General features: G+C 51.2%; 3 protein-coding genes across 5 annotated transcripts in view; 1 reads left to right on the forward strand and 2 right to left on the reverse strand.

Moving 5' to 3' along the window:
• Positions 1–3,343, forward strand: part of TMEM41A (transmembrane protein 41A) — a 3,606-nt gene extending 263 nt beyond the window's left edge. The window contains exons 2-5 of the mRNA XM_042024712.1: positions 112–265; positions 1,054–1,215; positions 1,732–1,870; positions 2,377–3,343. Coding sequence (XP_041880646.1) covers positions 112–265; positions 1,054–1,215; positions 1,732–1,870; positions 2,377–2,597 — 676 coding nt within the window. The 3' untranslated portion in view covers positions 2,598–3,343. The remainder of the gene's footprint in view (positions 1–111; positions 266–1,053; positions 1,216–1,731; positions 1,871–2,376) is intronic.
• Positions 1–3,502, reverse strand: part of CEP63 (centrosomal protein 63) — a 43,849-nt gene extending 40,347 nt beyond the window's left edge. Inside the window, exon 1 of the mRNA XM_042024701.1 lies at positions 3,465–3,502. The gene's annotated coding sequence lies outside the window, so the exon portion shown is untranslated. The remainder of the gene's footprint in view (positions 1–3,464) is intronic.
• A 214-nt stretch (positions 3,503–3,716) lies between these two features.
• MAP3K13 (mitogen-activated protein kinase kinase kinase 13) overlaps positions 3,717–15,999 on the reverse strand; it is a 72,091-nt gene continuing 59,808 nt past the window's right edge. For 2 of the 3 annotated variants that reach the window (XM_042024693.1, XM_042024695.1), the window contains 9 exons: positions 15,765–15,873; positions 15,033–15,142; positions 13,774–13,890; positions 13,143–13,280; positions 11,413–12,133; positions 10,202–10,272; positions 8,086–8,383; positions 7,337–7,434; positions 3,717–7,248 (listed from right to left, as the gene is read on the reverse strand). In XM_042024693.1, the coding sequence (XP_041880627.1) occupies positions 7,212–7,248; positions 7,337–7,434; positions 8,086–8,383; positions 10,202–10,272; positions 11,413–12,133; positions 13,143–13,280; positions 13,774–13,890; positions 15,033–15,142; positions 15,765–15,873 (1,699 nt within the window). In that variant the 3' untranslated portion in view covers positions 3,717–7,211. Of the gene's footprint in view, positions 7,435–8,085; positions 8,384–10,201; positions 10,273–11,412; positions 12,134–13,142; positions 13,281–13,773; positions 13,891–15,032; positions 15,143–15,764; positions 15,874–15,999 lie in introns of all 3 variants that reach the window. The other variant, XM_042024696.1, reaches the window with a different exon arrangement.

A 15,999-nucleotide genomic window follows, 5' to 3' on the forward strand; every position in this document is an offset into this window, starting at 1 on the left:
GTGTCCCTCTCTTCCCCCGGGGGCTGCCCGCGTGTCCCTCTCTTCCCCCGGGGGCTGCCCGCGTGTCCCTCTCTTCCCCCGGGGCTGCCCGCGTGTCTCTCCTCCCCGCAGGGCACTGCGCTTCCCGGCGGACCTGGAAGAGCTGCGGGATCTGGCCGAGGCGCTGCGGGACTACGAGCGGCAGCACCGGGGCGCGGCGCTGGCCCTGTTCTGCGGCGCGTACCTGTACAAGCAGAGCTTCGCCATCCCCGGCTCCAGCCTCCTGGTACGGGAGCGCGGCGAGGGCCAGGGCACTCACGGATCGGGCAGGAGGAGCCGGAGGGACCCGAGCGGTCTCCCAGATGGGCAGGAGTAACCCTCAGGGCCAGTACGGGTCGGGGCTGACCTGCTGGAGAGCAGCTCTGCTGGGAAGGATCGGGGAGCGTTGGTGGATAATGAGGCCGGGAGGGTCAGTGGGATCCTGGAGTGCACTGGGAAGAGCGTTGCCAGCAGGTCAGGGAGTGATCCTGCCCCTCTGCTGGTGAGGCACAGCTGGAGTGCCAGCTCCAGTTCTGGGCTCCTCAGGACAAGAGAGGTGAGGAGAGGGTCCAGTAGAGGCCACAAAGACATACAGCTGGAGCATCTCTCTGATGAGGAGAGACTGGGAGCTGGGCCTGGTTAGTGGAGAAGACTGAGAGGGGATCTCGCTAATGCACATAAATATCTCCAAGGGGTGTCAGAGGATGGTGCCAGACTCTGTTCAGTGGCGCCCAGCAACAGGACAAGGGGCAATGGCCATAAACTAAAACACAAGAAGTTTCACCTCAATATGAGGAAGAATTTCTTTCCATGGAGGGTGGCAGAGCACTGGAACAGCTGCCCAGGAAGGGCGCAGAGTCTCCTTCTCTGGAGACATCCCAAACCCACTTGTTCCTGTGTCACTTGCTCTGGGTGACCCTCCCTTGGCAGGGGATTTGGACTGCATAATCTCCAGAGGTCCTTTCCAACCCTGACAATTCTGTGGTTCTGTGACACATTGTGTCCCCCAGGCCTCACTCCACATTATCCCCACAGAATGTCCTGGCTGGAGCGCTCTTCGGGCCATGGATGGGGTTGGTGCTGTGCTCGGTGCTCACGTCTGTGGGAGCCACCCTCTGCTACCTGCTCTCTGCAGCCTTTGGCAAGCAGCTTATCGTCCACTTCTTCCCTGAGAAGGTGGCTCTGCTGCAAGGGAAGGTAAGAACTGGCAGTTCTGCTGACATCCAGGGTGGCCCTGGGCCAGGCTGCTCTTGGGGTGACAGTGAAAATGAGTGTGTGCAGGGGATGCATGAGGCCTGCTGAGGGCACAGTCTAGGAGCAGGCTGCTCTCTTGGAGCAAGCCTGTTGGCAAAGAGGCTGCCAGGAAAATCCCAGATCCTAAGGAAAAGCAGACATGAAATAAAGGAGTGTTTGGGAAGCCCCTGTGCTCCAGAACTGCCTCCATCCATGCTGTGTTGTATGCTGGAGGTGGTCCTGCTCTTGACTTCCTGATCTCTGGTTCAGGTGAGGTCTCATTTCCATCCCTTCTTTGAAGAGGGCTGGCTCACCATTAGGCTCCCATACATACATAATATTGCTGCTTTCCATCAGCTCTGAACTGATGTTATGCAGTGGCATGTTAGAATAAAACCTAAATTCACTCCAGTATCGTGGCCATTTGAATGTTACTGCTGTCTGAGGAGCAGGAATAATGTGGAACGTTTCTTTTGGCAGGTAGAAGAGAACAGGAGCTGCTTATTTTTCTTCTTGTTGTTCCTGAGGCTGTTCCCCATGACACCAAACTGGTTTCTGAACCTCTCAGCTCCCATTTTAAACATCCCCATATCCCAATTCTTCCTCTCCGTCCTCATTGGTAAGGCCTGGGGACACAGCCTGAGGGGACAGTGTGACACTGCTGCTCTTGGTATCACTGAGCCAGGGAGGGCAGAGCTGGGACTCTGACCCTTGGTCTGTTTCCTCTGTGCTGCCCTTGAGCATTCTGTAAACAGGTGTCCCAAGTGCTGCAAATTTTGCTTTACACCTGGTTCTTTCTGCTACAAGCACAGACCCCTGTGTCTGTGTAATGGCTGTAAATGAAAACACTGAGTTCCACCTCAACATGAGGAAGAATTTTCCATGGAGGGTGGCAGAGGACTGGAGCAGCTGCCCAGGCAGGGCATGGAGTGTCCTTCTCTGGAGACATTCCTGTGTCACCTGCTCTGGGTAACCCTGCCTTAGCAAGGGAGGTTGGACTGGATGATCCCTAGAGGTCCTTCCAACCCTCACAGTTCTGGGATTTCTGTGTCTGGCCTTGGGCATATTTGAGCTCATTTTCCCTAGGGGGGTACTAACAGCTTTTTTCTGCTCTGATTCCTTCAGGCCTTACACCATATAATTTCATCTGTGTGCAGACAGGGGCCATTCTGTCCCAAATCACCTCTCTGGATGCCATCTTCTCCTGGGACACACTGCTCAAGCTGCTGGCCATGGCTGTGGCAGCGCTGATTCCAGGGACCCTGATCAAGAAATACAGCAAGAAACATCTGAAGCTGAATGGGGACAAGCAAGTTCAGACACTCAATGGCAAAAAGAGCTTGTGATGGCTCAGGTGCCCCAGTTTTGGGGTGAAAGCTGCAGGACTCTGTTCCCAGGGGTTATATTCTGCATGCTCTGTGCCGCCAAGGACAGTGGCAATTTTTAATCATCCTTCTCATGTCAGAGGAGGTGTCAGTTCTTATTTTTAATGAATGTTTACCTGTGCATGTGTCTGCACGGAGAGAGGGATACAGGGGCTTTGTGAACACTCAGTTAATTTGCCTGTTTCATTTAAATCAGTCTCCTGTGCCTGAGGCTGTGGGGAATCAAAGGAGGAGTATGGGCATCCTGTGAGAAAGGCAGACCAGAATGCAGCTGTGGAACACTGGCCAAGCGCAGCCCTGGCGGCAGTAGGCAGGCCCTGCTCCCTCCAACTCCAGACAGATTTAGCATTTTTGGCCTAAAATGATGAGCCCTGTGCTCCAGTGCAGCTGTACAAGCACCAACGCGAGAAAATAATGGTGTTCCAGGGTGCAGCTGTAGAAGATTCTTCTTTGATTCCCATGTTAAACCAGCACACCCTGCAGCACAATGCTCAGGATTTGAGCTGCCTGAATCAGTCATGTCAGAATACTTGAGATTGCTTCTCTGGTCTGCCAGTGGTTGCTACTCCCCATAAAGATTAAAGGGAAAAAAGACAGGAATGGATGTGCCTGACTGGCAGAGATTTGTCCTTGAAAAGCACCTTGAAACATTTGCTCCTGTATAACTAGGAGGATTCCAAATAAAGAGGTGGGCTCTGTCTATGAGAGCACAGAATCCCAGAATGGTTTGGGTTGGAAGGGATCCTAAAGCCCATCCTGTCCCTCTCAGGGGCAGGGACACCACTAGCCCAGGCTGCTCCAAGCCCCATCCAGCCTGGTCTTGGACACTGCCAGGGATCCAGGGGCAGCCACAGCTTCTCTGGGCACCCTGTGCCAGGGCCTCTGCACCCTCCTTCCCCAGGGATGATACTCTGCTCTTGGGGTTTTGGTATTTGCTCTCCATGAGGAGATCCACTTAGAGGATAAAGTAACCTTCGTGGTATGGAAGGGGGCAGACGTGAGACCCCAGAGCAAGGCTTCATGACATCGTACCAAAGTCCATGAGAACCCGTTCCCAGATCACCAGACCAGCCTGCAGCATTGAAGTACACTGGCTTTTTATTCCATGCATTGTTTGCTTTGATAGTCATTCTTGTTTCCATCACTGTACACTGGTCAATACAAAAAAAAAAAAAAATCAAGTTTGTCTCAGGAATCCACAGAGCAGGGAGGAGGGGATGAACACTACTGGACAGGGCCAAGATGAAATGGGTACTTAACACGACAGCGGGGAGGGCAACATTCAGCTCTGGGAGAAAATCTAGGCTAGTGTTCAGGAGCTGTCAGCAGCCACGAGAACTGGATCAGGGTACTCGGGATGCTGGAAAGGGAACCCACAAAGTTTACTCCAGCCCTGGAACGCAGTGTTACTACAAGGAGTAAGCAGGCCCACTTACACCTCTCAACCCCAGACCCTGCCAGGAGCGGAAGTGCGAGGAACTGCAGCAGAGGTGCCCATACAGTGACGTGGGGACTGTGTCTGTGCAATCCCAGGGAGGCGTCACTAAGGAAAGTCCTACGTAACCCCCCCAGAACTGACAGCAACCATCCCAGGAATGTGGGGGTGCTGAGCCAGCTCTGCCTGCACACAGCAAGGCTGTGGGACGTGTGTGCAGGGGAGGCTGGGGTGACACCTCCACTGGGGCTGCCCTAGTGGCATTCCCAGAGGGATGCAGCGTCGGGGGCAGCGGGTGGGAGCAGCAACGCTGGACTAACAGTACAGTGACCCGGGGGTGTGAGGAGAATAGAGCTAAATGTGGCAGCCTGGAGGGAGCAGCTCTGCTTGCCCAGGCTGCAGAATGGGCCAGCATGTCCCCAGGCAAGGATGGGGAGGGATCAGCACACACCCAGGACAGCTGGCCCAGAAGGGTCCCAAAATCACGCACACCAAAGCTCTGCGAGCCCAGTGGAGCTTCATCCCATGGTGGAGCCTATGCAGAGACTGCAGGTACCCAAACCCCTCTGGAATCTGTTTGTCAGGGACTGCATCACCACAGGCTGGAGGCCCTGGGGACAGTGACAGGCCTGAGCTGGAGGCAGCTCTGCTTCGGGGCTGTTTGTGGGACTGCCCAAGGATACCAGTGCTGCCCATGGGTCTCCCAGAGCCTGCCAGGTCTGAGCAGAGCCTCCCCAGGGGCACAGGGCTTGGCATCCTCTGCTGGGGACACCTGATGGCAGCTCTCCACCTCTCTTTACACCACAATGTGTTACATGCACACAGTTCTCCACTGCTAAACTCCCACACCTCGGCCTCGAGTCTCCTGAGTAACCACCTGCACCACCAAACCCCTCTCACCCCACAACAGCAAAGCCTTCTCTGGCCCTGCCAGCTCCTCCTGCCACTGGCCGAGAGACAAAGAACACTGGGGAGGAGAAACGAGGGGTGGGAAGAGAGAGGAAAGGAGCCAGGAAAGAGCTTCACTCCTCACGGGATTCTGCCTCCGCCCAGAGCAGGGTGAGCAGGTCACTCCCTCTCCAGGAGTCTGTTTGGTCCTGCCCAGGTGATCCACCACATGGACCCACTGCCCGGGGCAGCTGCCCTCCTCCCTGGTGTCCTTTTGGATGCTCTGGCCAGGGAATCTTGTCACAGTTATTCACTTTGTGATCAATTCAAAAGCCACTCACTCCCTGACCACCCTTCCCACATTCCCACCAGTTCAGCGGCTGCCGACCACCAGCAATGTGAGCAAACTGCAGCTCTGCCCACGAGGAACCTGACTGCAGCCCCCTCTCTGTTCTCTGCCCTGGGGTAACAGCACCCCTGGAAATCACGAGAGGCAGCAACTCCTGACAGCCACTGAGCCCAGCTCTGCTCCCACCCCTCCGGCGAGCAGGGAGAAGGTAACATCACACACAGAGATTACAATTGTGCTAGCGGTGAAGCCAACCTTCTGATCTACAGAAATGATAATAAATAATAAAATAACATTATAACTTAAGATCTGTCTGTAGTCCAGCTACAAAAATTTAAAAATATGGGATAATTTAACTCATACAATACTGCTCTCTGTATAAGTAAGACATTTTCCTTCACTTTGCCATGAGGCTATAAATTACCACAGTTAAGTTCAAACCAATATTTTAACATAAAATGTAAACAAACAAAGCAACAGAAGTACCTGTCCATGGTCCATTCCTGCCGTTCACCTCTGGCTGGCCATGCCAGCCAGCGCACTGGGAAGGGCAGAGGGAGGGCTCTTGCAGGGGGACATCAACTAAGGAAGGGGGGGAACGTGCTCTATCATTTTGTTCTCTTTCAATATTATTTTAGAAGAGTAGTGTTTGAAGGGAAGGCACTATGAGTTCTATCAGAAAACAAATTTTTCTCATCTGCCAATGCCTCGGCCTGTCACATACCAGTACTATCCTCACTTGCACCTGCAGAGTTTCAGCTTGGAGGAGAAACAGAGGCCTTGGGGCACGCCCGAGACACAGCCGTGCCACGGCCATGTCAAGATTCCCTGCACAAGGCCTGCCACGAAGGGCAGGCAGCTGCTAATGCTTCCAAGAATGTACAGTGAATAAGGAGACAGAGCAGGGCTGATGCTCCTAGCCAGGCCAGTGATTCCCAGTCTTCCCCCTCAACACACAGCTCTCTGCTGGTTCTCGATGCTGCTGTAGGTGAGAGGCTGCTTCTCCCAGTCCAGTCCAGGCGTCTCCAGTGTCCTCCCCAGAAGTGCTCGGGTTCTGCGGAATGTGCTTTCCACACTTTGCAAGTCCTTGCTTGGCCAACACTGAGCTGATTGATTTCTTTGACTGACTGAAACAGACAGGAGGTAAGAGGAGGAAGTAAACTGGGAAATGGCACACTGCATCTGAGAGAGGTTTCCCTGCTCAGCTGGAGGTTGACACTCCCAGAGTGAAGCAAGGACGGTGGTAAGAAGTGCTCTGATACCAATTCTTGAGAGGACGAGGTTAGAATACATTTGCAGGATCTCACAACAAAATGCTGATTAAAAAAGAAACTAAAAACCCTTAAAATAAAACCCACCATTACATTCCTGGGGATGTATCAACTCAGAAGACCCTGGATGTTAGCACCTCAGTACCAGTTTTCTCCAGGAACATGTCCACCTTCTGATTAAAAATGACCCAGCTGGTTATACTGAAAACACTTTGTTCACAGGTGACCCTACAGTCAGGTCTTTTTCTGCTTTTCCTCATTTGATAAGACTGAGTGGTTTAGTTCTCTTGATCTGTTCTCCAATCTTCAGGGCCACGAGGCCTGGTCCCCTGTGCAAGCAGCAAGAGAATCCCCCGTGTCTGTACACAAAGCTGTCCAGGCAGGACTCCCAGGATGTTTCTCCATAGTGTGCTTGCTTTCTGAACTTTTTTTTTTTTTTTTGCAACAAGTCTGTGTGTCTATAAATACAATCCACTCTTTACAGTAAAAAGTGTTAAAATGTCAAAAAAATAAATATCCATGTTACAGTAACTAGATTATTCAATAAAATACATCCCTGCCATTCTTGATTGAAATGCTCAAAGAGAATTAATTTCATTTGGACATTTTCCAGAGATTCGGGTTATTGCAAATCACTCCTGGGGTGGGAAGGAGAAGCATCTTCTCTTCCTGTAAAGTGTGATGAAGGGGAATGAAGTGGAATCTCAGGGAAATCAAAATGCCAGTACCAGGAAGCTTTGGGGGAGATCTGTATTACCAAGTAGCAGAGCTGCAGGGCTTATTGGTCCTGACTGTGGCATCAGAACACTCCCCTTCAGAAGAGTCACAGTCTGATTCTCCAAACTGTGGTGGGTTCTGCAAGACAAAAGGAAAGGGGGAGACTTGAGCACCATTCCCGTACAGCACATCACCCACACATCCCAGTCTGTCACAGCAGCCAGGCAAAGGTCACCAGAGGAGGAGAGTGGCACACACAGGAGAGGGCACAGCACACGGCTGCCCCACCAAAGGTCACTTGTCTCCCCTCAGAGAGGGGCCAGCACAGAAATGCCTGGTCAGAGCACTCCCAAACGCAGCGTTAGGAGGAGATGGTGCAGCAGGCTCTGCCCTTCCCCTCCCAAACACTTGAAAGGCAGCAAAAGGAAGAAAGTCATTCCAGCTTTGTCAGCAAGGCTGCCAATGGATATGTCTGAGGCAGCTTATATCCGCTCCATTTCATTATCTATTTTTATCCCACTTAATGCAACTGCAGATCTGACGGCCTCCCAAAATCACACTCATCTTGACCAGCACATTATGTTCAGCTTTGTTTGTGCTACTTTTCCCCCACCCACTCTTCTGCCAAGCAGGAGGAAGATTGGGCATTGCAGCAGTTGCTTTGCCGTAGTACACCTACCACAGCATTTCCTAGGCAGTGTTCCAACTTTCTGGCCCTTGGATTCCTTTCCATAACATTTATGTAGTTTTTTTCCACTGAGTGGAAGGATAAGGGGATAACCAACTCACCTCACAGCTGTGTTCATCTGCACAAAGTTTGCCCAGAGACATCTGAGTCTTGACCCTCCGCACAGCACACTCTTTGTCAGAAAGCCCATCTGACTGCGTGGAGATTTCAATGGGGATCTCTGGAGTCTGGGACAACATGTCCTCCAGCTTCTCAGCCAGCTCATCCTCCAGCTTGGTGGCCAGCTCATCCGGGCTGTTCGAGTGGTCGCTTGTGTTCCCCTCCTCTCCATCCGACACGGAGAAGTTCTCGGAGCTGAAGGTCGAGTAGGACTGGCAGCTGCTGATGCAGCGGTGGGGTCTGCAAACAGGGAGAGAAGTTCAGTGCTCACCTTGGATCACACTCACAGGAACTTCCTGGGTGCTGTGTTCACTGCTCTGCTACACCAGGCCTTGGGGAGTGCCTTCCACATCCTGCAGCTACAGATTTCTACCTCTTGTGAGTGATTTAGTTCAAGACCTGCATCTTTAAATTCATCTGTTCTTATTTGGTCCTGTCTGCTATGTCCATATTAGCTGATCTACCCTGGAGCAGATTTTTCTTTGACAGTGCATTTTCCTAAAGGAAGGCAAGGCTGTACTGTGCAGTTTAAGCTAACTCACCTGGGAATACCTGCATCACCTGGCAGCCATCCCAAAAGCCAGGCAGGATTTAGGAGCGTCCACTCAAGAAATAAGCTCACAGTTTGAGGACCGTGGAAGTGGCCTTGTGCCAGGATTCAACAGCAGTGGGGCAACACATCAGTTGAGGGACCATGCCAGGAGACCCACAAATGGGCACCACATGGAACAGGCAGTTTGTCCTCCTAATCTTCCAAGTTAGTAAATCACAGAGGAAACAACATCACGCAGGAGCTGTATGAGTCACATAACTCATCCAGCCCAGCATTCTGCCTTCAACCCCAGGCAGGAAGGAATCATCTGAGACAAGTATGAGACCAGGGCACGCAGACAGAGCCTGCTTTCTCCTGGCATCTCTTCCTGGTTTGTACCACTCAGCACATCTGACCTCTGAGTGGAAGCTCAAACCCAGTGACAATGCTAACAGTCACTGAGGGATCCATACTCCAGAAATTCTGCACTTACGGCTCTTCATGCTCTGATTTCCACAGCACACCTTGACAATGAGCTCCACATTTGAAAATGTTCTGGGTGGAAAAAGCGCTTCCTTTTCTTCATTTTAAAGCCCTGTTTTCTTCACTGGCTGCCCCTACCATGAATGTGAAGAATCATTCCTTGTCTATTTTCTCCACGTAAATTACAATTTCATGCACCTCCGGTGTTGCCTCTCCTCCTGCTAGAGAAACATTTCACATGGATTTGTCCTCCTCTTCTATGGAAACCATCCCTAACCACTCTTGTCACACTTCTCAGTACCTTTCCAAACTTCACCGTGGTCTTTGAGCTGGGGCAATGAAGGGGGCATTAGGATTTAAGCTTCAGGTGTGCTGTGGATGCACACAACAGCAGACAAGCTTTTATTTTCTTCTTTGCTCCTTTGAATCAAACCTTTAACCTGTCTGCCTACTGGATCACTCCTGCACTTCAAGCAGCTGCTTTCATAAAGCTACAGCACCAAGTCCATGATGTCTTTCCTGAGCATAGGACTGTAAATCCTGCTGTTCCCCAGGCTTATGTAGGAACACTCCCCGAAGTCTTATTTTACAGGCAACACCATCACATTTGATCTGCTGTTGTCATTTAGCTCTGCAATCTTATCTGAATTCAGCTATGAAGGTGCTGGGTTGGAGTCCTCCCCACTGCAGCAACAATTAATAAACAACACTGGGAAGAGCCCCACAAAGGGTCCCCACATCCACTCCATGTGATCCTGGTGAAACAGATGCAGCAGCTCATTTATAGAGGCAGAATAACATTATCAAGTGTGATCAAGCTGTGGTGCAAACAGGCTGCAGCAGGAAAGCTGGGCCAGAGAGAACATCTCAGGATGGGCTGGAACAGCGAGGGATCAGCTGAGGGTGGATGGGACACAGGGAATGGGATTCTGTTCTTTTGCCAGCACCTTCCCCAGTTTCGGTGCTGGTGTGCAGCTGCTGTGAGAGTTGTCCTCCTCAGTTTTGTCTCACCAAAGAGAGATTAGAGTGAATTCACCTTTTACCTTTGTCTGCGAGGAAACTCCACTTCACTGTCGACTTCGCCCTCCTCCTCTTCTGATGACTCGTCCCCGCTCTGGCAGAAAACAAGGACAAAAAGGGTGTCACGTTTGGGGAAGTTCAAACATGGCTGACCCTTGGTCCTCCAGGACAAAGTCACTGTGCCAACAGGTTGCAAGAATCCAGACCAGAAAACAGCCTGTGTGTCAGGAACACTGACTCAGACGTCATCTTAACAGGAGGTTGTTTCAGGCAGCCTCAAGGGCGCCATTCCTGAATCTGGAGTGACTGCCTGAGAAATACACTGGAGTATTTTAGCAGGCAAGGAGCACAGAACGTTCCAGATTCTCACTGAAGCAAATCAAGTAATTAGTATCACATGGAAACCCACATAAATTATTGAGCTGATTTGGCGCTCTTGGCTTTACCCTCTTCTGCTGCAGCCCATCAATAGAGCAGGATGGAGGATGGCACAGCCTTTGCCAATGGGTTTCACCAACTAGGAGAACTTGGGATTTGTTTCATACCTCAGTGAGCACAGAGCCTTTTATTCTCCTTCTCCCACCCAAATCTACCCCCACACTGCTGGGTTTTTACAGCCTCCTCCTATCCTATCCAACCTGTCATCCCCTCATTCAGTTTCAGTCTTTATTTCATGCCATCCCCTTGTCTTACAAGGTCCCACTCCCTTCCTGCTGGGGCCAACCCACACTCTAGTAGTTATGCTATTTTCCTTGACTTTTCCAGCCAGGCCCAGTTTTCCTGCTCTTTGAACTCAGACTGCTTCTTCTCTCACCTGGATGGAAGCAGGAGGAACAAAGAGCTGTTTCTGTACAACTGTGCCATAACCTCTTTTTTACTCTTGCAAAATCTTCACAAAATACAGGAAGAACTACGACTTTCAGTGCAGGGGGACAATTTCTGTCAGGTGCAGCAAAAGGGATGTCCCCAAGACCATGGCAAATGTTAAATCCTTGCCCTGAGACACAGCAGCAGCACAGATTCCCAAAGAAATTCTCACGTGATATTACAGAACAATTTAAAGAATGCATTTATCCCTTCCTTTGGAGAAAGGCTTGAAAGCATTTTGAGACTGTTTCAACATCAAAAATTCAGTAGAACAAGTTGCAACTCCAACTAAAATTGGCAAAACTGCACGTAAGAGAACCAGGCCCTACCAAAACCACATCTTCAAACCCCAGTGCTCTGTCCTCACCTTTTGGAGGGATCTTGCTTTGCAGGGCAGCCCTGAGGAAGCCAAGTGCTGGGGAGTGCCCAGGGCGGACGCCGCCGTGCCCTGCTCCTCCAGCTTCTCCATGAACTGCGCGCTCTCGTAGAGGGACGCGGCCGCCGGCGACTGGGGGCGGCTCCCCCCCGGTTCAACAGACGCCATCTGTGCCTGGCCACTGTCCTCGTCCCTGCACTGCAGGCAGGGGTCGTAGGGATCCGCCTGGCAGCACTGCCAGCGCTCGGCCGTGCCGTCCTTGCTGTCCAGGCCGCGGCGGCAGTCGGCCTCCATGGCGGTGGAGATGAGGTCGGGGCTGGAGCCGGACATGCGGCGCTGGGCGTGGTTGCTGAGGGGGCTGCGCAGCGCGGCCGCGGGCCCGAAGTAGCGCAGGTTGTTGGCGCAGGTGGCGATGTCCTGCCCGTGGGCGTGCAGCCGCGAGTGCTGCCCGTGGGCACCGTGGCCGGGCTGCTGTGGCGCTCCGGGGGCGTGGGGAGGGGCAGGCGGGGGGGCATCGTCTGGCGCTGGCTGGTTTTTCAAGATCCCTGCAAATTCATTGTAGCTGCCTTTGCTGTTCCCCCGGCGGTGCCGGGGCTTGCTGCGGTACCGGCTTTTGCCACTCAGGGTTGACATCTTGGGACTTCCTGAGACTGGGGAGCCATTGGATGCTGCTTCTGTGCTGGGAATGCCCTCCGACTTCAGTAGATCTGGCCTGGGAGACAGGGAGAGGAAGGCACACGTCAAGCCACAGACAAAGAAGTGACACCGGCCCAGAGCCAGGATGAAGAGGCAGCTGGAGCCAAAAGCACACTCTGCTTCCTAAAATCTACAGGCTGCCCTGCCCTTCAGCTGCTTGACTCCTGCATTTTGGTCCCTGAGATTCTCTCCACTCAACGTCCTTTCCACTCAGCCCACCCTGCTCTACGCTCCCTTCTTGCTGTTTTCTCCAGGAGTTGTCACACGCTCTCCTTTTCCGCTCTGATTTTGATGTTCTCTCCCAAAATAGCTCCCTCCCAGGACCTTGGGGTAGAGCATGGCTCTCACTCTGTGTGTGTACAGTGGTGGTGATCAGGCTGCTCATCTCAGAGCCGTGTGGGGATATTAATTCAGAAGTGGTTATTCACTGGTAATCAGGACTAACTCCTGGAAATCCCCAAAAAAGTAAAGACTAAGACAACTCCTCTAGAAAAAAATAATTTCCCTATCTAAAAGTCATGCAGAAGAGAAATAACTGAAAGGACAGCATGAATTCCCAAATCTCAAATCCCAAATTAATTCCTCAACAATGAATCCATCCTTCCTGAGGTCTGGCTGATTTCCACAATTCCTCGCCCTGCTTATTCCCATCCAAGTCAGGGATGATCTAGCTACTTGGACAGCTAGGAATTTGAGAAAACACAAGAGATACCTCCTGTCCAAGCACCATCATCTGCTCAAAAATCACACAGACCAACAATTCATTCACTCAACCAACATATCCTGTGATTCTGTGGCTCCAGAGAGCTGCCCAGGTGGGAGGGATGGCAGGATTCATCCCTTTCACCTTAAGATAATTAAACAATTATGGTTCTGAGGATCAGACGAGGCCCAAGTGTGAACACCCCTTTGTCCCACCCTGCATTTCATCAGGCTCAAAGGGAAGGAACTGCCTGCTCATCCCAGTGGGGATCAGACTAAAATTGTCTCCAGCTCTGGCACAGGACTGGGTTGTTACTTCTCACCGTTTGGTCTGGCTGCCTGGTTTATGGGAGACCCCTTTCCTCTTCATCAACTTCTCCACTGTATTGGGGTGGATTATTGGTCTGACCGGGTGGCGTTTGTAAGTCCCAGGGTATTTCTTTTCCACTGCTTGTTCCCTCCTGAAACATCAGGGAAAGAAAAATCAAATGAAAACCACATCACTTGTCTCTCTCCCCACCTGCCACTCTAGCTGGGCAGGAACTGGCTCCGCAGGGACCGTGCTGCGTGCCTGATTCCCAGCCACGGCTGGCTGCAACACAATCTGCTCTGCTGGGAAAGGACACAGACACTTCTAAACTCCTTCTGCAGGCAGCAGGGACAGGGCCCTAGCACACAGTCCAGAAGCAGCACTGCCGTTCCCTTCACTCATGGGCCAAAGGATGCCAGCACCAAATGGGAAGGTGCCTTTCTCCCAGTCAGTAAGCACTGACAGTGGTCTGCAGGAATTCACTCCATAGGGCTCTCTCCCTGCTGGCCAGCAATTCCCCACCCTTTGGAGTTTGTCAGGGGACACTAAATCTACACATGCCACCGTCCAGTTCAGAAATGAAGCGGTTTCTGCTCTGCTGTGTGCAGACTGCCACGTGCACCACGCCATTCCCACACACGTACTTGATGAGCTCCTTCTCCCGCACCTCCAGCTGCAGCATGATAGCACTGAGCTCCATGTACAGGTTATTGGCTCGCTCCAGCTTCCTCTCGTAGTGCTCACGGATATCTAATGCATGTCTGAAAGCAGAAAGGGCTTTATTCCAGTCTGACTTCCACGGACCAAGAGAATGAGGATAAGCACAGGTGCTTTAGGAAAAGGCCTTTCAAAAGTCAAATTTGCCAGATGTACTGCACTGAACCCCAGACACAGCTAACAGTGAATGATGATTAAGAGCCTGACACAGGAATAAATCATGGTATGGTTTAGAAAGTGTTTAACAGCCTTGAAAGGGTGGCAACACTTCTCCCTAGAAGAGCTGCAAATGCCTCACACGAACCCAGGAGCCCTCTGGCCAAGCCCTGATCATCCTGTTTGCATGGAGAAGGGGCTAAACCTCTCCTCTACAGAAACAGGAAAGATGTCATGTGTCTGTATTTCATTACCAGCAGGGTGTCCCCACAGCCCCAGTACAGCTACAAGATATGACCACCCAAAGCTCCCTGGGGACAGGGAACACTGAACTGCATCAAACTGCCTGGCCAAGGGCCCCTTTGGCTCCTCAGGTTTGACACAGAACTGCTTCTTATGAGTTTTATGTTTCTCTGTCAACTGTATTTGCAAATTTTTATCACAGGAGGAAACACTTTCCCTTCTTTAAATAAACCTTCTGCTTTCATTTTTAAGTTGGTCTAATGTTCAAAATGCATTTCAGTGGGGCTGTTCTATGAAGTATGTTCACTTCTCTGGAATAACTAACCCAAAGAAAGTATCAGGGCAGAAAATGCTCACAGCCAACCTCAGGATGGATTTCCCACTGAGATGGATGTATCTGCTTCAGTGCTGTCACCACAAACACCAAATCTCAGGCAGAAATATTCCCTGGGAAACACACACGCCTTTGCTACCTTGTCAGGAGCACACTGTTGAGACTGCCCAAGAGCAGGGACAGTTCCCACTGCTTTTCTCCAGCTTCCCATCAGCCAAGCACTGCTCATGGCCCAGGCCATGCCCATGGGAATTTCAGTTTCTGGGTTCACAAGGAATTTAGGCTGCCCAAATTTATACCACCAGGAATACTGGGTCCTGTTTTGGGAACCTCAGTACAAGAGGAGAATAAAAAGAGTCAGGGGTTGGAGCAGGAGGCCCTGTGAGGACAAGCTGAGGGATGGGGAGGCTGGATGAGAAAAGCAAACAGTAACACAAAAGACTGTGAACAGACCTCAGCTCTTCTCTTCGACGGCGAATCAATTCTTCATCCAGCCGGTGGATACAAGTTCCTTCACTTTTAATTTTCTCAAAATGTTTCTTCACTTCTTCTCTCCATTCAGCCTAGGAAAGCAATTCACTTTCAGCTATTTACAAAGAGTTGGGATCTGTAGGTGCACCACAGAAAAACTCTTGGGCAATGTTCTTTGTGTCTGCAGAAAATTACAGCTTTGGCTTGAGAATGTACTTTTGTTAGCTGAATTATTCTGGGTAACAACACTGCAGCACATTTAGTGCCAGCATTTTCAAATGGTATTTACAATATTGTGCTCCAAATAGAGAATTTAAAACATTATCTGCATTTTCTAAGAAATATTTTTTTAATTCCTAGAGTTCTTTCTAATGTTTTTTAATTCCCAGGGTTCTTGAAATGTTCTCTCTTTAAGAGAACATTTTCTTTCCTTTCAGCAGCAAAAATAAGTAGAAAGGCTCATGATTTGGAAAGCTCCGTGATGATGCCTATCTAGGGTGATACTCTATTTGCCCCTTGAAGCCCTGGTTCCTGCAGAAGAAGTCTCAGCTTGGGAAAGTTTGGGTAAAAGATTTTCAAACACCCATCGGGTTGCTCCTCCCCAAGAATCAAACTGAAATCGTGTGTCCATATGTGCTCTACTCAATGCACCCTCCAAATCAGATCCTTGGAGCTAATTCCAGCACTCACAGGCTCCAGCCTTTCCCCAGTTACCTGGGATTTGAAGTAGGTTTCCTGAGGAGTAGCCAGCACATCAGCAGAGGCGATATCCAGGTGCATCAGTGTCTGCCGGAAGGACGGACGGTTCCGGGGCTTGCTCTGCCTGGAACAAAACAGAAACAGCCAGAGGTGAGGGGTGAGCACTGCCAGCCTCTCCTGCCCTGCTGGGGTGAGGTGAGGGATGAGCACTGCCAGCCTCTGCTGCCCTGCTGGGGCGAGGGGTGAGCAC

The sequence above is a fragment of the Corvus kubaryi genome, unplaced genomic scaffold (genome assembly GCF_017639235.1).
Source record: "Corvus kubaryi isolate FWS band 111438036 unplaced genomic scaffold, C.kubaryi_AGA036_p1.0 37264, whole genome shotgun sequence".
Lineage (NCBI taxonomy): Eukaryota > Metazoa > Chordata > Aves > Passeriformes > Corvidae > Corvus > Corvus kubaryi.